The sequence below is a fragment of the Protopterus annectens genome, chromosome 10.part0, assembly GCF_019279795.1.
Source record: "Protopterus annectens isolate FY-2018-M chromosome 10.part0, PAN1.0, whole genome shotgun sequence".
Classification (NCBI taxonomy): domain Eukaryota; kingdom Metazoa; phylum Chordata; order Ceratodontiformes; family Protopteridae; genus Protopterus; species Protopterus annectens.
This window is the reverse complement of record NC_056744.1, coordinates 481,544,733-481,570,702: the sequence shown is the minus strand read 5'-3', so window position 1 is coordinate 481,570,702 and position 25,970 is coordinate 481,544,733. Positions and strand designations below refer to the sequence as shown.

At 38.1% G+C, this 25,970-nt stretch overlaps 1 protein-coding gene across 2 annotated transcripts in view; it reads right to left on the bottom strand.

Annotated features, from left to right (window-relative positions):
- Positions 1 to 25,970, bottom strand: part of DDR2 (discoidin domain receptor tyrosine kinase 2) — a 1,067,915-nt gene that overhangs the window by 358,823 nt on the left and 683,122 nt on the right. For both annotated transcript variants that reach the window (XM_044085379.1, XM_044085380.1), the window contains one exon: positions 7,690 to 7,921. In XM_044085379.1, coding sequence (XP_043941314.1) covers positions 7,690 to 7,921 — 232 coding nt within the window. The remainder of the gene's footprint in view (positions 1 to 7,689; positions 7,922 to 25,970) is intronic.

Genomic DNA, 25,970 nt, shown 5'->3' with positions numbered 1-25,970 from the left:
GTACACCCTTTCTTAAAGCTGTACTGCCACGAAAATATTTTACCAGATTCATGATCATTAGTGTCCCGAACAAACTTCTTTTTTTTACGTTGTATAACCTCCGCCTTTACTTTCATGACTCTGTTTTTAATATCTATCATGTGTCTTTTCAAAGTACTTTCTGAACTTTCCCTGATAAGTGCCTTCTGCAACTCCAAAATAGTGGAGCGGACTCTGTCAGGTGTCCTTTCTTTTCTCTTTACGAGAACCCCAAGCCAACTCAGTGTGCATCTCAGAGAAATCGCTTTCCATTCAGTGGATAAATCAGCTTCTTCCTCCATGAACTCATAAGCTGGTAAACGCTCGATTCTAAGACCCCTTGGTGTGATATTGCAACTGATGTATTTTTCCAATAAACGTAGATCATAAAAAGTGGTGACTTCCTTGATCATAGCCTTTTCCAGCTCCTCATATTTGACCGAACAATCATTTTGACCACCTACCCAGGGGTCGCTCATTGCCAGCTTCTCCTCTCTTTCTTTCCAAATGGAAATGAAATTAAAAGACTGTCCATGGTGTGCTACACCCGCCGGTGTAGCTGCTGCTGCATTCAATGACATGAAAAGCCACTAGTTAAACAATCAAAATGAAACAAATATCAAAACACCAATGTCGCTTGAACAATATAGCAGCCAGACTGTGTTGAATAAATTAGTTTAATCAATTCTGGTACCTCGGCCTTCACCTTCTCATGGAATAAATGTAATACACAATACAGTCACTTATAAATCATCCTGAAACAATTTACATAATTAATTGATTTCAATAAAACAATTAAATATTTTTCTTCTTAAAGCCAAAACTACTTTTCCAAAAAACTATTTTAAAAAACAACATGCCTTGTTTAGCATGTCCCAAAATAAACCATCTCATAAATAGAACAATTTTCATAAAAATAAAAAATATATAAAATACTTTTATTATACAAAATTTATAAACTTATAATTTTATAATTTTATAACTTTACATTTCTAAATTCATCCCATTAGGAAAAAGAGTATTATAATTTATAATAAATCTAGATTCCATTTCCAACAACCTGTTATAAAAACCTGAATTGTTGTCACCCACATCATTTGGTTTACCTAAAACACAAAAACTAGCCCATCAGAAAGTCCCCTGTGCTGTTCGCAAAAATAACTGGCCACCGGACTTTCAAGCCTCCTGTTCCTGATGTCTCCCAAATGTTCGAGAATTCTGAGCTTGACTCTCCTTCTGGTCTGTCCAATATACCATTTCTGGGTTGCACAGTTGCACCCTATGATATAAACCACCCCAGAAGAGTTGCAATCAAAAGATTCCAAAGCATTATATCTCACGTTGTTAATTTTTGTTCCATCTAAATTTCTAACTCTAGCACAAACCTTGCATCTCCCACACTGGTAAGTCCCTACCTTTCTATTCCTTGTTAACTTGCTTCTAGTATTTAATATTTTCTTCAAATTTTGAAATCTACCATAGGAAAATGTTACTGTGTTAGGAAACAATTTTCCTGCCTTATCATCTCCAACAATGATAGGCCACAGTGACAATACTACTTTCCTTAAAATACTAGAAAAATCTGAAAATTTGTTAACAAAAAATATACTCTCCTCATATGCATCCCCTCTAACACTCAAAACATTTATTCCATGAGAAGGCGAAGGCCGAGGTACCAGAATTGATTAAACGAATTTATTCAACACAGTCTGGCTGCTATATTGTTCAAGCGACATTGGTGTTTTGATACTAGCATTTGAAATGAACAGGTCATGCTAGAGACATAGATACATCTTACAGAGAATGCCACTTCTCTGGAACAAGCTTCCAATTCACGTGAAACAGAGCCCTTCACTGACCCTCTTCAAATGAACCTAGATCAATGGATGCGTGACAGCAAATTCACTTCTGAGGTGGTGCCCATGTTCTTCCTGGACAGAGAAAGACAGTATTAACTACCACAGACCCTTACCTCTGTGAACTTCACTCACTTAACCACCACCAACTGGGGCAACTCAGGATAAATATTGCTAGGCTTGTAAGGGTTTTAGGGCCATTAGTCTAGTAACCTCCTGTGAACCTATTTGTGGTCATCTGGTACCTTCGATGTTCCAAAGGAATTATGGAAAATCTCATAAAAGGTCTTGAAGTAGTAACTTACTTGGAGACTTTGCTAGTCTCATGAAAAACTGAAGATGAGTATTTGAGAAATTTCCAAAAGTTTCAGTAAAGACTTCTGGACAGTGCTCAGAGTTAAAGGATACAGATATGAATTACAGAAGAAATAATCTGAGTATCTGGATCTTATGATTAAAAACCACATCCATAGGAATAGTTCATTGATTTGAATAGCCTGTTCTTGAGTAATACATTTATGAATATGCTGGATGGATATTCAGAATGAGTAAGAGAGTTAAATCGCTTCTGAAGTGACTATCACTATACAGGAGAGACTGTTGCCTCATGTGACTTACCAGAATGCACTGTAACTTATAATTCTACTCGGTTCATTTCTGAGGAATTTTAACTGTTCATGTGTCTTTATTGGAATGCCTAGCTATTTATAATTGTACCTAGGTCATGTCTGAGGAGCGTTATGTCTTGATGTGGCTCATTGGAATGTGTAGTAACATATGATTATACTCAGTTCAAGTCTGAGGAATGTTACTATTTTCTAAAAGCCTTTTTGTCTTTGACACAGAACAAAAATGTTTTTAAGAGGTGGTGGCCTTTCTCCATAATTGCATGACTTCTTGATAATCAATAACATTTTAAAATTGAGATTTTTAGGTAATAAACAGTTTGGTTGAGCTACATAAGAATGGCTTTAATAACGAGTTGTTAGAGCTTCAGAGTATTATAGGACTTTCTAATCAGCCCATCTGGATCATGTGACATTTAGATTGCACTAAAAGAAAAGTTTTAAAACTTCATTGCTAGAGCTTCTAAAGATGAAAAGGAGTACACTGAATATTTTTGACAGACCTATGTATGTCTTTGACTTGCTCCACTCTTATTTAAATAACTTTGTTTCTTTTTCATTCTGAAAGAGTTTCCTTACACTTGTGATATGAAAGTGCATAATATTAAGTATTTTTTTCTGTCAGTTCTCAATGTTTCAGTTTTCCTTTTACAATAACTTCAGGTTAAGCAGCACCTGAAGTACAATACACCCCCCCCACTGAGTGACGCACCCACCCACACATACACAGACACAAACGCACACACACACATACACACACACACACACACACACACACGCACACACGCACACACACACACAAATCTCATTCTTTTTATATATATATATAATATATATATATATATATATATATATACACACACACACACACACACACACACACACACACACACACACACATCATATATATATATATATATATATATATATATATATATATATATATATATATATACACACACACACACACACACACATGCACACACACACACACACACACACACACACACACACACACACACACACACACACACATATATATATATATATATATATGCGTGTACTTTGCATTATCAAATTTACACTGTACTGAAATTTAAACCAACGAGACAAGTACTTCGAAACCGGACATCGTCGACCTTTCACTTTGATGATGTTTACATCAATGAAACATCAGCTGCTACAATGAAACAAAAAATATACATTTTCTTACATTTTTGCAGCCCCCTGCACCCCACACACCAAATTATGTATACCAACTCTGAGATCGCACTACACTGATGAAAAGGGTGCATTTCCCAATCCTCACTGTACCACAATCTCTATTCAGAAGCTTCAAGCATTGTGAGACATGCACAGCAGGTGTTTTGTTGATATGCCCAGGTTGTTAGCTGATGCCAGATTAGGGAGGGCTACACTTATATCTTCTCTGTGATGTGTATCACTTTCAAAGGTTGCCTTTATTTGTCTGCAACCTTGAAAGACTCAGTGAAGACTTCAAGAATCCATCCAAGTAGTAGTAGGAAGTATTAGCTGTTAAATGGGGAAAACATCTTTCAAACATCAGTGAAAGTGGTGTCTCTTAGTGACATGCTCTTAAAATGAAAACAACAGAAGATAGCAGACAAAATGAATAGAAGTTTTAAATCTCCAGGATGGCAAAGATGAGGCTCACAAAAGCATTCCATGAAAGGCAGCGTATTAGTACAGTTCCTGACTGTACTGGATGTACCATGCATCTTGTATAAGATCATACTCACATCTTCGTAACTGAATGAGCGGCTACAGCAGTGGCTACAAGTTGTTGTGTGGCCATTAGACAGATATAGAAGTTACTGATTTAATCATTCATTACAGACATGACCATTACCTTCACTCAACTATATTCTTTATTCAGATCCAAGATCATTACTCTGAATAAAAAATTGTGCAAAGGAGCCTTAATTTTTCACTGATAAACACTCTTTCCATGCATGCATAAACGAATAAATACCAAGCATTGCTTATACACATCAGTACATTTTTTCTTTTTTTTTAAAATCTAGATAATAATATATAACATACAAAACTTTAAAACAACATATAACTATAATAATAAAAAAAATATTCATAGCAACAAATAACAAAATCAACTATTTACGAAGATGTCTACTAAACATGGACATTATTAATAGATCCAATTTACATTACTTATTTAGATATTATAACCTATTTTTTTCTAATAGTTCTTTAAATTTCAACAGAGAATTGCAATATGAAGTGAATCGATCTGTTCTCATCTCGACTGTAGCTTATTTAAGTTAACATACTTTGCCAACTATGTACTTAAATTCTTTCAAAGTAGGAGTTGTCTCATTCTTCCAGTTTATTATAATAACCTTTATTGTCATGGCCAATATGTTCCAAGGAGGATATTTTAATCTAGCAACACAAGTAGGAGCTGGTTCATTGAATAAAATTAAAGATTTAGTTAAACTACATTTATTATTATTAAAATAGCTTGTAAAAAATCATGCTTTCCTATTTATTTATTTTATTTTATTTATTTAACATTTGTTGACTGGGAAAGTCTGACTAGGTTCCACAGATCCTGTTTTTAGTGGAGGCCCGGGGAGAAATGCTCCAGACGCATGTCTTTGGAATGTGGGAGGAAACCGGAGTACCCGGAGGAAACTCACGCAAACACAGGGAGAACATGCAAAAATGGGGGAGGCATTGTCGAATGAGAGGAGTGGTTCTTGGACAAGGTCAGTGAAAGTAGATGTGGGGACAGGATCTTGAGTAGGTGATAAAAGAAAAAAAAACAGATGAAAGTTAGGCATACTCCCCATTTCCGAAAATGTCTTGAGTATTGTACAATCGTAAAACATATGTTGCCAATCAGCTTTAATATTTGATTTACATCTCCAGTATCCAAGACTTTTTTTATATATTAGTTCAACTTTATGAGGTGTAATGACATTTCTGTGAATACATTTCCAATAAAATAATCTGAAATGCAATGGATTAAGTCTGTTTTGAAGATAACAACATTAACTGTTTATATTCCTCATTTGGAGAATGCTTGTTAATTAATCTAAAACAATCTCAATAATTTTCTTTATAATATACTTTCATATGTTTAACTATTTTATATAATTTGGATAGATATGCCTTTCCAGTAGTGCTGTGACTTTCTAGACTAATTAAAAATTCTATCATTTTAGGGAATGTATTTTTTTGTTGACTGCATTAACTCAGTTTGATTAATAAATTGTCTGAAAATTTGTATATCTAGCCACATTTCTTTATTTATTTCAGAATTGTTCATAATAACATTTGTATTAAATACTTTCCCATTTCTCATCAATTGATGCCAGAATATCAAGTTTTTCTCTTTGAGTTTTATCATTTTTGATAAGATAATGTAGTGATACTATCATGTGTACAGGCTATAGGAAACAATAAAAACAACCATAATTTGTGTTCTGGATTTTTATAAATAAAGTTTCTAAATATATTTAACATATTAATAATATTGCTTGAACTTATTGGTTTATTTTTTATTTTCTGAGAAGTATTCTTTTGACAACCAATACAACGTATCACTTAATATTTCATTATGTTGTACTGTCATAGAATCATTTGAAGTCAACCAAATCTTTTCTTGAATTTTTTTTTCATTTAGCAAGTACACCTGAGCACCTTTCACCTCATTTGTCCAATTCATCAGTCAAATCTCTTCTGCCTGCCAGCCAATTAATTGAGTCCCCATGATAAAAACATGGCCTTTGTTCTCAATGAAGTGCTTTCTGCCAGTGCAATAGAATAGGATGTTTGCATTAATGCAAAGTTAGTATGTTTTATTTTCTCATATATTTTTCATTTTTGGTAGTATGAGAAATCAGTACTACATATTAAAATGTGTTAGCAAGGTTCCATGGTTAGTTACCACCAAATTTCTCACTTACAAGGTCCCTATGCAGAGTAACATTTCAGAGTGATTGATAGAACCTTACTATAATCTAAGTTAGAGAACTGGCTACCTAGAAACAAATTCAGGTATTTTATGCACAAATCCAATGCTGTGGTGTAGAGGGATAAAACCCTAATTGCAGCCCAAGCAACCTTGGTTTGATTAATGTCTCGGGTACTTGAGATATTGGCAGTAGGAGATGGGTGGGCCCAGGGCCCACACTGGGAGGGAGGGCAATGCCTGATGACAGTCTTTAAGGGGGAGGCATGGTCGAATGTGAGGAGTGGCTCTTGGACAAGGTCAGTGAAAGTAGAGGCAGGGACAGGATCTTGGGCAGGTGATAAAAGAAAAAAAACAGATGAAAGTTAGGCATACTCCCTACTCCCAGGTCACCCTTAAGCTCCTCACTGGCCCTGGCTTGAAATTTGGCATTGACTAGGGGAAATTACAGTGCCAGTAAAGATTTTGAGGTTGAGTACAATGTAAGTAGGATTCCTTAACTATGGTATTGCACATATTCAGATAATTATCAATAATATTTATGCTTCATTTAGTGCTGAGATTTTGCAGAAAAGTGGCAGGCATTGACATGATTTGAATGTGCATGTAATGTACATTATATATATATATATATATATATATATATATATATATATATATATATATATTTTTTTAATCTGCCTCTGTAACTTGGAGTTCAAGATGACCATAGTGAGTCTTGTTGATACCTTATGAAATACCTCAGAGTATCTGATCCTATCATTGCTGTAGCTGTTCTTGTTAGATATGAGCAGGCTGAGCACACAGATCTCTGCAGGCAGGGTTAAAGCAGAAAAAAAGAGCCCAGCTTGAAGCATGCAGGTGGCACTTTAGAAAATATGCAGCATTTCTTCACAAAAAAATAATATGCTAAGAAAAACATGTATAGAAGAGATGATCTCAGAGAGGAGATAGGCAGAGGTCGTTTTAAAAGTGCAAATAGTTATGGATGGAGAAAAGAAGAAGGGGCTTTAGTGGAGATAAGCAGTGGCTAAAATAGATTTAAAATGTACACTAATAAAAAGACTCATTTATGTAGATGGCCTTATTCTAGTGGATATTCATATGAGTGCACTCAATAGCATAATGTACTGTCTTTATTCACATATGTATATAAAAGCTCAGTAAATTAGTAACATTTTAAGGTTTGTTGATTTCTTAACTTGCTAGTAGACATTGTTTGTAAACTTCCTACCTGTTTCCCATGTCGACTTTTCCAGGAAATCCATCGAGAACCATCTCGGCTGTAGTTGATTTTATACATCTCCGCAAACTCGTTTCCATGTCCCCCAGCATGACGACCCTGAGTCCCCACCAGTGTTATAAAATGCAGCCTGTGCAGGTCAACTTGAAGGAACTCCTTATGATTATCTGGTTCCACTGGAATTTCAGGACACCAGGCTCCATCCCCCTCCTCAAACTCCAACCTGAGAAAGAAGATAAGAAGAGGTTTCAGGTAAGAATGGGCATCATACATCATTTTAAAAGGATTATTCATTTTCAGAATTTTCCTTTTGAAAATTTCTTATAAGTGTAGATTGATGTAAATTATTACATTAAACCTGATATCCTGCTTTTTTTAAATGCTTCCACTCAGAAAGATCATTGTTTTTTAAAATGTTTCCACTCAGAAAGATCATTACATTTAAGTTTAGTCATCCAGGGTAAATAGTAAATTTATAAAAATAAACTTCATATGAACATGGTGATAAAACAGCTTTACATGTTAAATCTGCTTTTTATTCAAGCCTTAGACCTCTGTAACATCAATAAGTAAAATACTATTACCTTTCAGTATACTCCTCACTTGGTGGATTTTGTATACTTAATTTACAGCATGGATGTTGCATCGGAATATGGATAGATCAGTTCCTTCTAGTCAAGAACTTACCTTCTAATCAAGAACTTAACTTTAACATACCCACTCTACTGAAAAAAATATAATAGAATTTGGAGATGATGTTTTGAGTTTGCACATGTATTAACCTGGATGCAAAGCACCACTCCTGGTACTTCATTATGGGGTAAAGATATGATACACAAAGATCATCACCACATTACTAGGTTTGCTAGTATGTTTTTAAGGCATTAGTCAGTATTGCAGCCTCCTTGTGTCTTGTAATAGCCTACTTTACCTTATAAACAGTAGTACATTAAGATAAGCCATGAATCTTAGAGCGTATTTTTGTGAATTACTATGTGTTGCATTCATATACTCGATATGAGATATTCTGATGATGCACTGTTGAATATTAGTAGAGGTTCTTTTAGGAGTACATTTGTTATCCCTGGCCTCTGATTAGTTTCAATAAGCAACTACTGTGGACCATTTCAGTGCTTTTTAAGTGTCTGGTGAGAGATCTTCATTGAGTCAAAAACAAATACATCTAACTTATTTGGACCATAGGCATAAATAGTAAGGCATTCTGCCATGGTGTTGATGACATAACTTGAACAGCAACCTGAATGCTAAATGTCTGACTAGGGTAAGATGAGGATATGACCACAAGTCTATGCATATCTGCTGTGGAGAGGGAGAAGGTTGCTTTTGCTACTGGGGGAAATGTCACTAGCAAATAATGAGTGTGCCTATCTTTTACGTATGGAGAGAAAATACTGCCACAAAAAGACTGTGTGATAATCTATAGAGGAAGGACTTTATGGAGGATCACATTAAGATGGGGTCAAAATGGGACAAATTAATGGGACCCCAATGTGTTGTGGCTTACATAACCATGTATTCCTATAGAATAAATTTTACTGGCTTTCTTGCTGCTGTTAAAAAGGATTGCTTATTAATATGAAAACAACCAAATTTACATTTTAAATCTGAAATAATTAATGTTTGTTTGTTTGAAAAATTAAATTCCAATGTATATATGGGCACATGTCTGAAGGCCCTAATAGGGTGAACAGAACCAGGTCTGTAGGGTAGGTAACCAGGAATACCATCACAATGCTGTATGGTAGTGGTCACTCATATTCCTTGACTTTCTAACTCCCTTCTGCAGAATGGGTGAATTGGGACTATAAGTGTGGAATGGCCATTAGTGGGTCAGCTACAATGGATCACAAAATGTGATACAAATGCATCAGGACACAAGCTTATGGCACTTCATGCTGTCTGCATCTGTTACTTGTTTTTTTTTCTTCTTACACCTGCCTTTGTTTTGTGCCATGAGAGCATGCTCTCTTCTTTTGCTTTCCATTACTATACTGTTTTACTATGAAATGTACATGAATGGGTGTGCCTTCTTTGAAGGCTGGGCATCGGGCTGGCAACTCAGCACCATAAAAATCCACTGCCAATCATTAGCAGACCGGAGTTCTGCTGTGGTGACCCCTAACCAGGAAAAGCCAAAAGGCATTACTTTTTACCATACTGTTTTATAACCCTATTTGCCAGCATCTACAAACAGATCGCACTTTTTTTTAGAAAATGCAATAAAAATAAGCTTCAGCCATGTGCTAGCTAATGACACACAGGGTAATTTCAATATACAGTCCACTTAAAACAGTATTCATAGACTAGCCAGTTGTGCACAATAAGGCAATGAAAAGAAAAAAAAAGACTGCAAATTCTATTTCTCAGCTCTACTATTTGACATAACCCTGAAATTAAGAATACAGTTACAGTTCTTAACATGTAAAATGAGTTGAATTGTGTGTAAATATCGGCTTCTAGTAAAACATTTTAAGATCTCACATTTCTCTCAGTTACATTAAGACTACTATATAGATTTGTAATCTGAAAGTTTTTCATCGATTCTAAATTATCACATTATCTATTTTAATTTATTTGGCACTCTCATCACAGCAGAATACACATTAAAGATATAAGTATAAGTGTATTTAGCAATTTTTCATTTGGTTTGGAATCTTGAAAAAGTTAGGCGAGCAAATGCCACACATAGTGCAAGAATACAACGTGATTTTGGCAATGTTTTCACATGTGAGTGCTCATCTCCATTCTCATTTAAATCAGTCAGTCAATCAATCATTCAATCAACCAATCCTGTATTTAGTCTACAAGGAAGAAACAACTGTCTTGCTTGCACAGATACATGACCAGAATCTATATCTTAGTAATCTCAAGTAAAGTATGGTTCTCTATCATACGTCTGAGACCTGATCCTGTGAATCCCAACACTCAACAATAATATTTCAAACAGACAACATAATTCTACAAATCACCATTATAGCATTTTTGCAGGGGTTAAATCACCTCCTTCTACCTCCTGACATGGGGACTTCTACCCATATACCCCTGTTACTTATATATGCTAATTCCAAAATCTATGTACCTCAAAATAGGGGAAAATACTTTAACTTCAGTATCTAATCCCCCCTCCACCATTTGCATTTTCAGTTTTGTTAATACGAGAAAACCAGTTATGGTCCTCAGAATTTCAACAAACACCCACAAAACCTTTTAAAATACATTAGCAAAGAAATACCAAGATAACTGTGACAGGAATTTAACATATAACCCATGATAAATAATACAGATACATTGTGGTTCTCACAGAACCAAATCTAATGTATAGGAAGTAAAGCATTTTTGGAATACAAAACTAAGGAAATAAAGATGACATTTTCCCACACACCAGACTGAAGTGAGTGAGGAAATACCCCAACCTTTGGTGTGACATACATACCTAATATATAATATACTAAACAAATATTGCAAAAAGGTAATCTTTATAAACAGTACATATAAACACACCCACACACACGCGTGTGCAGACACACAAACACACACACACACACACACACACACACACACACACACACACACACACACACACACACACACACACACACACACGCACACACACACACACACACACTAACATATGCACGCACATGAGCATATATACTCACACACACACGCACACACACCCTAAACAGCAAAAATAGCTACAGCTGTATGCCAAAATACTATAAGAAACAGGAACTAGTACTAAGCTGAATAGTTACTGATCGCAGAAGACTCACTACCTCTGTGCTCCTCAACACTACGAAATAGTGTTCTGCCAACCAGAACTTGTTCCATTTACATAAAACATCCTCCAAGATTGTTAAGAGGCCCCATTCAAATTCCTTCCAGCTGCCATCTTGAATAAGATCCCTTAGACTTGCAGCTTCCCATCCAGTTTAAGGCAGAGTGTAGAGGGTACATTAAGTCTCCATGCTTTACTCAAACTGCTACCAATCTTCATTGTCTCTAGGTATGTCCAGGATCTTGACCTCTTCTAATCTCTAATAAGTCAGCAATCTAACATGCTAATACTAATACTTCCCATGTCTACATACTGCTGTTTTGGTTATAAAATATTTCCTATTTTAGTCACATTTTATTTACATAAAGAAGCACCACATGTAATATTTATGCCAGTCATAAAAATGTTGTTCATTTAGACTAGCTACTTTACCATGTCCTTTATCCAATTATTTTTCATAATGCTTACCTTACATTCTGCTTTCTGCACTGTCAGACTGTTGCAACTATGGCTTTATATCCTATTTTGCTTTGCAGTCAATCACTTTGCCTTTAATAAATATACACCACAGTAGACATTTGGTTTGATTTTGCAAGCACAATTTATAAAAAAAAAAAGCTGGATACAAAATTTCCTAACACAGAATATATTTGTCTGTTAAAAACGGTAAAGGTAAAGGAAGTATACCGCAAATGTTAAAAAGAGTTCTGTAAATACAAGTGAGACAGAAAATGCTACATGGCATTCAGGACTTCAAAATATGACAAATGATGATTTTGTACAGCAGAACAAGTATTCTCTAGCAAGTAAAAGTAGTGATCACATAAACCTTGATAACCGAAAGTTCATGAAAAAGTTTCACAAAAATCTTTGAACTGCTGAATGCTTTGGGACTGCATTTGGTGTGTGAGTGTGCGGGTATGTGCGTGTGTGTGTTTGTGTGAGCATGAGTGGGTTTATGTGTGTCTTTTTCTGCAAAAATGAAAGAGAGGTAGAAAAGAGAGAGTTTCTGTCTGTGTGTGACTATTTGGAGTAGCGGAGCTGACTCAGAACATTGGGAATTTAGTGCTGAAGCGTGATATTTATAGCAGAGAAGTTGGATACATATGGCATGCCAGAGATGAAAAGGAGAAAGGTTGTATCTAATTAATATATTCAGTGAACATTTTATTACTTTAGGCTAAACTTGAATTTCTTGAAATTAAACTAGTTTCTCAATACCAAATAGTCATTAATTCACAAACTAAAATAATTTTTTGCATGTACAAAATTCTATGTATTGTACACTCTGGTATAATTCATTGCAGAATGGACCTGAAGAGATTAAAGGCCTAAGCTGTATCTATGTACTGAGGCCTGCAAAAGGGCACTATGACTCAACACATAAATGTTACATAATTACTGAGACCATGTAGCTAGACCATATAGAGATGTGACAGACCACCAACAGCAGTGTGAGAATGTTGTAACTTAGACAAATGACAAAAAGGAGCCATAAGTTTCCAACAGTCTTAGATATTTCTTTGTTATGCTATTTCATAAAATCATTTTTGTAAACCTGAACTAAACATAAGGATGTAATTTGCAATGTGCAGTATTATCACTGCCAACAATTAAGATATAATATTTCACGGATTACAATGCTGTACTATTCCTCCCCAAGCGTTCCACTTTTTCATCTGCTAAGGCTTGCATTTTGTGTTTTTTCTTCAAATAGATTGCATACAGAGCAAAAACCTCTTTTGACAGTTGCAGCTTAAAAGTCTGGCTAACATGTACGTCATGTTTATGTTTTTCATAAATTTGTTCTTCCATGGATCTTATATCTTTCTCAGTATTCATACTACCAGTCCAGTCCATTAGGTCATTTAAATGCTTATTACATTTCGTGGCCTTCTACATCTTTCCCTCTGGTATTCACTCAACTATTTATTTTTCAAGGCCTACCACCTCTCCATTAATTTCTTGTGGAAATATTTCATTCTGAAGTTCTCTCTCTAGACTGTATCTGATTAAGGTGCAATACATTTCTGTTCATCTTCAGACCATATGAGTCTTAAGGTCTCAGAGCTTTTTACCCTTCCTTTATAATATCACTTGAGCACTAAAACTAGCTATCTTACATTAAGAGGACCTCCCTACACCTTTGTGGCAGAAGTGGGTAGCTCAGGAACCATATGAGTTGGAGATTTCTGGCATAAAGGCTCTGTAAGGGACTTTCCTATTGGTAGATTGTATTAGAGCCATTTAAATTCACTTGTATTTAAGCTCCACTTTTGCGCAAGTTTTCTTTTAGTTTACTGGAGCTGCTCAGAGTTTAGCATTCTTAGCCCAAGATCTGAAGTGCATCTAAGAGAATCCAAGGCATCCACTGAAATCTTCCACAAATAAGCAGAATTTAACCCTGTTTTTGCACTTGTGTACTGTATTTCACTGAACTGTTGCTTAATTTTTTACTGTTTTTGCTGCTGTGACTGATTCATTCTCACTTTGTATATTTGCTTCATTTGCCTCAAATAGCATAGGCTACATTCAGACTTGCTTAATCTATACTGTTTGGCATCACCTGAGCACTAAAACCGTCCATCTTACATTAAGAGGGCTTCCCTGCACCCTTGCGGCAGAAGAGTGTAGCTCAGGACCCACCTGAGTTGGAGACTGCTGGAATAATTACTCTATGAGGGGGCTTTCCTGTTGGTAGATTGTGCTAGAACAGTTTAAATTCACTTGTATTTAAGCCCCATGTTTGTGAGTAGGTGTGCAGTGTGCAATGGGAGTTAGTGCAGCCTTGTATAGACGCAAACAATTAGAATAACATTTTTTCCCTAAACACCACTCAGTGAAACCCTCTCAGACTTCTCTGCTGCTCTCTGGGCAACTCAGTTGTACACTGCTGCACTGTAGGCAGCTCAGCTAAGCACTGCTGCACTGTAGGCAGCTTAGCTAAGCACTGCTGCAGTGCAGGCAACTCAGCTAAGCACTGCTGCACTGCAGGCAGCTCAGCTAAGCACTGCTGCATTGCAAGCAACTCAGCTAAGCACTCAGTAGCATCATCCCACTTACTTCACTGATTGTATATAGATTTAAGTTCCCTTGTTAATCCCAGGGTAATAGCTGATCTTTTGCCCTCCCACAAACTAGGAATTACCTGCTGATATAGATAGTCAGTTTCCCAACATTCCTCTAGCCAGCCTGATTGACATGAGCATCCTGAGGCAATGTAGCAATTGCCTTATGTATACTGACAACCATCTGCTCCTAAAGCAAACAAATACAGTATGTGAGAGATGCCACTATACCTTGAAACTTGAATCAGTCCTCTGATGTGGCAATAAACAAGACATCAAGAAGGTTGTCAGCTTACACACCTCGTCTCTTTCACAAGATAAGGTCAAGATTCACAAATCCACATACGTGGAGGTACTCACCAAGAGCCTACCAAAAGACCAGAGACCGCCCAAGCTCAAACAAACCTTACATAATGGCACTCAAACAGAATTAACTTCAAAACTAAATGTCTTGGTCATAGGCGACTCAAAACTGAGACACACAGACATCCCTCTCACCAGACACACGGTCAGCTGCCTGTCAGGTGCCAGGATCTGTCAAATCACGCACTCATGCACTCAGGTCACTCAGCAAAAATTACCATTATGACGCTGTCATAGTACATGTTGGAGTGAATGACTTTAGATGTACTTTTCTGGACTATAGGAAGAGAGACATGATAGAAATATCAGATTATGTGTGCCTGGCAGGTATGTCCCTAGCCCTAAGACGCAGAATTCTACCATCGCTTAGAATGATGCCACAGTACAGACAAAAAAAGATTGACTTCAACAATTGGCTTAGCTTCTGGTGTCACTCCAAGGAGATCCAGTATCTGTCAGCCTGGGAAGACATGGTCAACAGACCATGATGCTTTGCCAGAGATGGCCTTCACCTCTCTCCTCAAGGCTTTAGGCTATTGGCAAAGATGCTTGCCTTGCCCATAGAGCCTTTTTTAGGCTATGTCAAAACAACAAAACTTCTGATGTACAAAAATATTCTAGAGACAAAGTCAAGGTTATGCTGCTTAATGCTAGGAGCCTAAACAGTAAGATGCACTCACTGAAAGCACTCCTCACCTTGGAAGATGCTGACATCTGTGCAGTCACTGAAACTTGGCTTAAGGCCACAGAGAGTACCCTGGTCGTGTAGGGCTGCAATGTCTTCCACACGTTCAGATCCCAAAATGAGCGTGAAAGAACCTAAAGTGGAGGTGTATCCATTTTCATTAAAATCCAAATATACCTCACGACTGGTGAAACAGTATGACTCTCTTGAGCTACTCCATGTCCAAAGAACTGTAGGTAAAATACCCTACCACATCATATCTAGCTACAGGTCCCCCACCATGAGCCAGGAGAAACATATCGCCTACCTGGACTTGCTTGAAACTCTCTGTATACAGCAAAACACCTTGATCATGGGAGACTTCAACTACCCATCATCCATCGATTGGGTGACTTACACAAGAGAAAACATGATTGCGCTGAAGTTCCTGGACTTTGTTAACTCAAATGCACTGGAACAGTTAGTCTGCATCCCCGCAAGCAGCTGAAAAGTCCTAGACCTAGTACTTGCCAACATGGAGAGTTACTGCACCACCCCCAGTGTGATGCCCTCCCTAAAGTCAGACCATAAATCTGTCCCATTTGAAGTAAAGATCAGACATAGCACCCTCACAGGAGAAAAAAAAAAAAAGAAAGAAAATTTCTCCAAAGCAAACTATCACCTCCTAAGTGATGGTATAAATGGTTTCAGAGCCCCTGCTAACACAGGCAACAATGACTTCTATGTGAAGAAGTACACAAATGTCCTATACAGCCACTTAGCAAATGTATTGACTCGGCTGTACCTAACAGGACTAAAACCAAGTCCTCTTGTAAAGAAAGCCACCATGGCAGACTGCAAATATAAATAAGTTATATAACAAAAGAAAGAAACTGATATCTAAGAAAAAGAAGGAATGTACTCAACAAAGGAAGATTACCCTACACAGCCTAAACAAGCAAATCAGAAACCTTGTAAAGTCCTCTAAAGCCAGTTATGAGACTAAACTGGCACCCCTAGCTAAAGACAATCATAAGGCATTATTTAGCTATGTCCAAAACCTCAAAGGGAATGTCCAGCTGTGTGCCAAACCTATACACAATGGCAACACTCACACTGAACCTGAAGAAATTGCCAACCTGCTAGCTGACAGATTTGGTGACAACTTCAGCCCCATGTCCCCACCAGCCCTTCCCCATAATATTACTGACACCTGTCATCTACTGATTATCTCCAAAAAACAGATAATTCAAGTACTCTCCAAGGCCAAAATTACAGACTCTATGAGACCAGATAATGCCCGGCTGCATACTAAACAATCTAAAACAAGACCCAGTGGAACCACTTATCTGACTCTTTAACCACACCCTGAGCACTGGTCTTGTGCCAGCAGAGTTGAGAACAGCAACAATAACCCACTTGCACAAAGTGGGTCAATCAACCGACCCTGGGAACAACAGACCCATTAGCCTGACTGGCCATATCTGCAAGGCCATGGAAAGAATCTTCATGGACCTAATCAACTAGGACACAGGCAACCTTCAAACTCTTGATGCAACTCAATTTGATCTTGTCAAGGGTAGATCTTGCTTATTAAACCTGGTGAACTTCTTTGAGAAAGTCACCAAAGCCCTGAATGAGGGGAAAGCAGTACAAACCACCTATCTTGATTCAGCCAAGTTGTTTGACACAATTCCCCACTCAAGGATTATTGAGAAACTCTCCCAGCTGGGTATTATTCCATTCATCACTAGATGGGTAGCAAACTGGCTCACAGATAGAATGTGCACTGTTAAAGTTGGGGAATCCACTTCCACCAATAGACCAGTTACCAGTGGTGTACCACAAGGATCTGTACTGGACACTCTACTTTTTGGGATCTATTTTTCTGAAGTCCAATTAAAAGTAGATGTCCTGTGGCTGACCAGGTTTGCAGATGACTGTAAGCTGGGCACAATCACAGAGTCCCCTAATGATATCAACAAATTACAGAAGGGACTGACACAGACAAATGGTTGGTGCCAGGACCATGAAGTGAAACTAAACATGAAAAAATGCCTCATTATCCCGTTTGGCAAAGAAGTAACCCCTGCTATTTATGATATAGATAGCATCACTCTAAACTCAAACACAATAGTATGAGACTTGGGAACACAGGTTGATAGCAATCTAAACTTCGATCACCATATGCTCACAGTGGTAAGGAAGAACTTTTACACTGCACATCTCATAAATAAGGTCATTGTATCCAAGCCTAGGGAGGTCATAACTTCGATGTACTCAAGCCTTAACAGACCATTGATTGAGTACAATGCTCTGTTCTGTATTTACTTCACCAGACACCGGCAGCAGCTGTAGAGACTGCAGAGGTTTCTAACAAGAGAATTCAGGGCCTCCAAGACATGACCTACATGGACAGACTGAAAGCCCTATTACTGTACTCTGTGTCATACAGGCTGCTGAGAGGTGACTTGTGCCTGGCCTACAGAGCAGTCCCTGACCCAGCCCTAATGAAATGCTGCACATCCACAAATCAAATGGGACAAGAGTTACTTGCTCCAGGGATCTCAACCTGGCCTGTGACATTAATTGGACTTGTGGGAGTTGCAGATATGTCTCCCAGAGACTGCCTCTCTTCTGGAATAAGTTCCCACTTCATGTGAAGCAGAGTTTCTCAATGACCCTATTTAACCGCAACTTTGACAATTGGATAGGAAACTGCAAATTCACCCTGGAGGTAGCACCTATGGCCCTCATAGACAGGGGCAGTTGGTGTTGATCATAATACCATTCTGCAAACAATGACCACCTAATTATAGTCGACTAGTGTATTTGTTTTTTGTTACATGGCTAGACTTGTAAAGGCCCTATAGGGCTATTAGCCTAGTAACCTCTTTTGAACCTATGAATATCACCCAAAATACCATTTAACATTAAATAACATGCAAACCCAGTTTCAACACATTTTGTTATATTTTCTAATTTATTACATATAAGGACATCAATTCTGATTGCTGAATTATCCTTGTGATGAGTGTTTATAGACTATCCTAAAATATACAGATCATTCTAATAATTTCCTTGCAAAGCTGAATATCCTTTATAGTCTTGCCTCTTTATTTTATTTTAGAGTCACTGCTCATGTTAGTTAGAATCCCTGCCTCCAAATGAGGCTACTGACTTGCTAGAATATAGGTTCATAGGTTCATAGGTTCATACTAGGCTATCTGCCCAAGGGCATTTATAAGCCTAGCCCATAGTTATGGAATAAAAACTATGCCTATCATTTTTCTGTGCCTCTGTCAAGCAGTGACACTGAAGTAATCCCTGGGGTATATCTGCGATCTCCCATCCATTGGTCAAGATTCCTCTTGAACAAGGCCAGCGAGGTGCTCTGCCTCACATGTGGATTTTGTTCCACAGCATAGGAGTCTCTGGGTGATGAATCTGTCCCTCCAGCACATTCTATTTATAACCGTGTCAAGGTTTAAGTCTCCGCCCTTGTGGTTCTGAGGGATCTAGATTTTTTGAGGTGAAGCATATTCATCAAATCTGGGTTTGACATGGCCTTATATGTCAGGCACAGGTCACCTCTGAGCAAGCGGTATGAGACTGAATAAAGCTGGAGTTCTTTCAGTCGGGCAGCATAAGACATATTTTTGAGACCCTTTATCCTTTTGGTGAGGAACTTTTGGGGCCTTTCAAGCTGCATCAGGTGTCTGGTCAGATACATTGCGAGCGGGGCATTGTACTCAATCATAGGTCTAATGAGTGATGAGTACAGGGGGACGATGACCTCCCTTGATCTAGATGTGAATCCCTTCATGATCAGGTGGGCGATATAGAAGGTTTTCCTAACTACTTTAGCAACATGAGTGTCAAACGAAAGACTACTGTCAACTTGGGTCCCCAGATCCCTGATGACTTTTTCTGTGCTCAGTGGATTGTCACCTATATGGTAGCTATCAAAAGTTCTATGTTTTTGTTTTCTACCTGTGAAGTTTCTGCTTCTGTTTCTACAACCATATTATTCCTTGGTCAATCCACCCAAAAATGCCCACTGACCCAGACTTCATACAAAATTGGTTTTGCCATATCCCACTTGGTTGCAGTCAGTGCAGAAGCATAGTATAGTTGGATTAAATATGTCCCATCTACATCGAAAATATTTTAGCTGGCCAGCATAGTTCAGAATACATCTAATATTCTTTAACAATAGTTCATTTTCAACATATTTTACGGTGTATGTTTGACAAAACAAAATTGTGCTTTCCTAACCTCAGCCCATAACCTAAGCCTGTCATTCAGGGGAAACAAATCAGTACTTACTTTTCTCAGTTTATTTGTGCTGTCATTTCCCTACAAATAAACATTACTAGAGAAAATTTGCACTTTACACCTTCTCTTCAAATGTAAATTATATAGTGCAAACGTGTTACAATTCTATGTCGTTTCCTTTCTTTTAATTATGTGCAGATTTGAAAAACAGCTTCTGCATTTGGTAAAATAATAATGTCATGGATATGTTCATTGTAGAACTGTAGAAGTTTTAACCTGTAGTATCTGCATTTCAAAAGGAAAAAATGCCTGTTTACAGAGCTGGTAATGATTTATCCCCCCTTGGTCTTTTAAACAATCTGTTTCACAATAAAAATATTTCAAGTCCAAGGATAAAGCATTTATAGATTCTAGCATGCTTGAATTTCGTAAAACTGTAATACTCTCTTAAAATATCCTTGTCCTTATTGGATCATTTGTAAACTTCTTTATATTCCTAATCTCATAAGATGTGATGTTTGTAGTTTCACATGGATCTGGGGTTAAACTTATAGTCATTGCAACTTTTTGAGCAGGTGAAGTATAATCGTGCCAAAATAATTGCTTTTACATATTTTCTACATAGCTATTTTCCATAAGCCTTTATCATATATAGTAGGAACATCAGCTCCCAGGTCACCTCTTGTTGTCACAGATGGCTCAAGTGAAGAAATTGCTATTGAAAAAGAAGAATGAATATTATATGAGAAAATAGTTCAGAAGTTGTTGACACATAATGAAAAATAAAGCAAGTACATAAGGCATATTTAAATGAGTAGTTAAGAAATGACAGAGGTTTAATACCATGTGTCTTCAATACACAACTGAGGGCAAATGAGGCTAAACTGAGAACAGAAAGGCAGTTGTCATGACAGAAAATAACGGGGAAAATCAGAAGAAGCTGAAAATTGAGATAGAATGGAAAATAGTGGGACAGATTAATAGTTTCAAGTATTTGAGAGGAGTAGTTGAGAAGAAAGGAAGTCTGATTGAGGAGATCAAAGCTACAGTCAGAGGAGCTGCAGCCAACTGGCTCAGAGTGTCAGGGGTAGTGTGTGACAGAACAGTGTTAAAGAAGCCAAAAAGTAAGGTGCACAAAACAGTGTTGTGACCAGAAATTCTGTATGGCACAGAAAACTGAAGTGAAAACAGAGCACTTGAGAAAGCTAGAGGTAAGGGAGATGAAGTGCCTGAGATGCAGGGTAGGATGGGCGGGTGAAGAAATGGAAAAAATAGAGTGGAAGCCAAAGTTGCTGCAGAGAAGATCAAAGAGAGCAGACAGATAATCTGGTAAAGAAGATTTGGGGCAGACAGGAAGAAGGCAAGATGAAACAAGGATGTACAGAAAAGAGATGAATGGATTGCATGAGAGAAGGAGTGAAACAGTTAAAGAAAGTAGGAGACAGGCATTGAATCAAGACAGGTGGCAACAATTGATGAGACATCCTGAGCCCATGCTGAAAATGGGAAAAAGGAGGATTGATAATGATATAACAAAGTAGAAGAAGATAATAGAATGTAAAATACCAGAGATCTCCTCAAGAACACTGATGATTTTAAGGGTAAATTTAAGGTAAAAATTGACATGATAATGAAATGGAAGGAAACTAGCAGAAGCAGAAGATATTAAGATGACACTGCAGGAATATACAGAAGAACTGTATAAGAAGAACCCCCAACATTACTGATATGTTTTCTAATATAGAGGAAGACAGTATGGAGAATGAAGTTAAATGAGCCCTTGGAAGACTGGCTATTGACATGGTTACAGAAAATGATGGAATTGTTTAAAATTCTGCAAAATTATGCTGTTACAGTGTTACTCACAAGTTGTCAGCAAATCTGGATAACACAGCAGTGGCCAATGGATTTGAAAATGTCAGTTTTATTGCATTTGCAAAAAAGGAAATGACAAAGCGTGTTAAAATTATCATGAACTGCTGGTCATAGAACCATGTCAACAGCCAGAAGCCAAATTATCAATATCCATTGGATAATAGAGAAACCAAGGTTATTCCAGAAGAATATTTAATTCTGCACTGTTGACTACTCTAAAGCCTTTAACTATCTGAACTATAGGAAATCTTGGCAAGTTCTTAGAAAAATTAGAATATGGTGTTACCTTAAATGCCTCCCAAGGAATCCATATGCAATCCAAAAAGTGACAGAAGTGAATATGGAATAACTGACTGGTTTAAGATTGGGAAAGGCAAATAACAAGGTTGCACATCATCACTCTACATAACTGATTTGTATGTCAAATATATCATTTGAAATGCTGGTTAGATGAATCAGACACTGAAATCAAAATTACTGGTAGAAATATTAACAGCCTTAGACATGTGGATGATACTGCTCTGACAGATGACAATGAGAAGTTGAAGAGCCTTTTAATGAAGCTGAATATAGGAAGAATACATTCTTGCCTGCTGCCCTGCCGCTCAACATCAACAAAATTAATATTATGCCATCTTATGGCAAATACAAAATTGTAGGAAGGATATGCATCCCAGAGTTGTGGAATGGCTATTTAGTTAATACTATGTCCACATATGATCTTAATGATGCAGAAATGTCAGAAAAGAAGGTACTATAATATGTTAACCTGATAAACAGAAAAATGAAGATTTCTTTGATGACAATTGGGATGTGACACCAAAATAAATAAATCTGATTTAACCAGGTAGACAAATTTGTCTTGAATGCTTGACTGGGTGACAGTATGTTAGCGGGCTCTTAGGAGGTGATGGCAGTGAAGGAAAAGAGAAGAGAGGAGAGGAGCTGGTAATGGGATAAGTAGTTACAGGAAGAGCAAATTGCAAGTTGGTAGTTAAGAATAAGGGGGCAGATGGTATCTAAAGCAGGGTGCAAGAGGCTTAGGTCTCTTTGACACTGGTGTTATGAGCTTAAAGCACCTATTGTAAGTACCCATCGTGACCAGTGTAGGGGATTGCAGCTTTGTGCAGGTACCCTGTCTCGTGGCTCAGTTCAGTTAGGTAGTTAGCATAGGAGTAGGTAGTTCTGGTCCCGACAGTCTTGTTAAATCACTATATATATATATATATATATATATATATATATATATATATATATATATATATATATATATATATATATATAAAGTACTAAAACCTAGTACATAAATAGGTAAAATAGCATAGGAGGAGGGTTACTTATGTAAAGTTAATGGGTTGGGGAAGGCTTGGGCATGGCAAGAAGTCAAATGGGAGGATATAAGGAGTGAGGGGTCCAGGCTTTGTGGGAGATAGGATGCTTGGTGGTAGCAGTAGCCTCTGTGGCTGGTATTAATTTACCTCAATTCTGCAGAAACCAACTTGACATGTGCCTGGCATTCCAGGGCAAACTTGGTAGTCCAGTAGTTGATTATCCTCATTGATTGGGGATAAAGTTTCCTAGGTCTCTCTACTGCTCCTATGGCTAAGATCTGGGCTTCAATTAGTGCTAAGCAGCTGGTCATAGCCATCTTGAGCCAGGCAGTTCCTCTGTTTATAGTTTGGTGCCATATGTAGGTACTAGAGCTGGTCCAGTATTACTGTTGTTTTTTTAGGGGGTGAGTACAGCTAGCTGTAGAGTCAGCTCTGGCCTTGAGGGCCCCATTTTCATAGCTAGCCTTACTTGATTGATAGGTAGTTTTACTTAAAAAAAAAAAAAAAAAAAAAAAATATATATATATATATATATATATATATATATATATATATAGGGTCATGGAGGTAATGGGGAAGGGAGTAAATGAACCCCAGAAGCAACAAAGGTCAGTAAATTTCTTCTACAATTTACAGAGGGAGATAATTCTGATAGTTTCATTCATATGTTTGAAAGGGTATGTAAACAATATAATGTTGACCAAGGGCTGTCGGTATGGTTCCTGAGCCCCCCTTACTCCACGGTAAAGCTGTAAGTGCTATTTCTAAATTGTCTGATACTGATTGCTTAAATTATAATACTGTTAAAAATTGTCTGTTAGAGTGTTTTAAGTTAACACCTGAAGCTTATAGGAAAAAGTTTTGTGAGCATGGACACAAGGCAGATGAAAATGTGTGTGAATATATTGCTGAGTTAAGCAATTATTTTCATAGATGGGTGAGTGGGTGTCAGGTCACCACTTTTGAAGGGCTGGCAGACTTTTTGGCGAGGGAAAAAGACCTTTGCACTCTGCCTGAGGACATGAGAATCTGGTTAGCATATAGGCAATGCCATACTGCAGATGAGTGGGGAAGAAGGGAGACCTATACCTAGGAAGCAGGGCATCACTGCACAGGAAAGGGGTACCCAGTGCTGCTCATGGGTCTAAGAGAACCCATGGTGGGCAGCCTAAACTACCCAAACAGAGTCTGCCAGTAGCAGGGGATGCCACTAGTCCAGGTACATGTCCAGGACCAAGGGTTAAATGTTTTAAATGCAACCGGTGGGGCTATGTATCATATAGATGTCCGTAGAGGCAAGGTGGGGAACAAAAGGTGGGAGAGCCAGTAAGTGGGAATGACAGAATGCCTGCAGTAAGTTGTCTGGAGACAATAAGGGTACCAAACTAACACAAGAGGTTATATCCTATCTTAGTAAATGGGAAACAGGCCATGGCAAAAAGAGACACAGCCTCTGACCTACCAATTGTGAAGCCTGCAATAGTTAAAGAGGAGCACTACTTGCTTGGGCAGTCTACTCCATTCAGAGCTTTAGAAGGAACCCCATTCCAGATACCTTTGGCTAGGGTTCACCTTGATTGGGAGGGTGGGAAAGGAATCCAGCAAGTAGGTGTGTTTGAGGATATCCTTGCAGATGTCCTAATAGGGAATTATTCTGATAATGCAGTACCTTGTGTGAATGCAGTGGCATGCAGTCAGGCTTGGAGACAAGCATGAGGGTCTGGTAGCCTGGGGTGGGACCAGACAGACAACAGACATGAAGCCAGGACTGGTGTAGTGTTTACTTCAGTGTGGGAGCTACCCAGTAGCAGTGAGACTGAAGGTGAGCCACAGCTACTTGTGTACTGATGTTCCCTTGAACAGAGTGACTGCAAGGGCAGAGGTAAGTAGTAGTACCCAGGCTGACAGTGAGGCACCACTGTCAGAGAATACCAGACTTCCTGTGGAAGGGGTGCTGGGAAGGGTGACAAAGAGAAAGTTGAGACAGACTCAGCTCTCAGACCCTATATTACAGGGCCTGAAGGAGGTAGCCAGTGAGGCACCTGATTCTCAAGGGAAGGGGGAATCTGTATATTGGGACAAAGGGTTACTGTATAGAGAATGGACCCCTGAGGGATGGCTAGAGGGTGAGAGAATACAGCAGTTGGTAGTGCCCAGAGCCTACCATCTGGCTTTTCTAGTCATAGCCCAAGATATTCCCTTTGCTGGTCATATGGGCATAAAGCATACCAAGAGACATATTATGCAGAACTTTATTGGCCTGGGATTTCCAGAGATGTAACAGGGTACTGCAGGACTTGTGAGCAGTGCCAAAAAGTAGGCAAGGTAGGGGACAAGGACAAAGCTCCTTTGATGCCTTTGCCTGTGATTGAGAAGCCATTTCAGAGGGTAGCTATGGATATTGTGGGGCTTCTGAGTACCCCACGTTCCACTAGGAAAAAGTATATCCTAGTAGTAGTAGCTTATGCTACCAGACAACCTGAAGCGGTGGCTCTGCCCTCCATTGAGGCAGAAAAGGTGGAAAATGCTTTGTTAGAGATTTTCAGTAGGGTAGGTTTCCCAAAAGGAATACTGACTGACAGATGTGCCAGTTTCTTGTCAGACCTGCTGGCTTGTCTGTGGAAGCAATGTGGGGTGAAGCACCTAAAGACCACCCCTACCATCCCCAGACTAATGATCTTGTTGAGAGGTTAAACTTTACACTAAAGACCATACTACAGGCATTTGCAGACCAGTTCAAGAGGAAGTGGGACAAATATTTGCCCCATCTGTTGTTTGCTTACAGAGAGGTGCCCCCTGAATCCACAGGTTTTTCACCCTTAGAGTTGCTGTATGGGTATAGGGTGAGGGGACCTCTAGATTTGATTCATGATAAGTGGGAGGGTGAGTGTGAA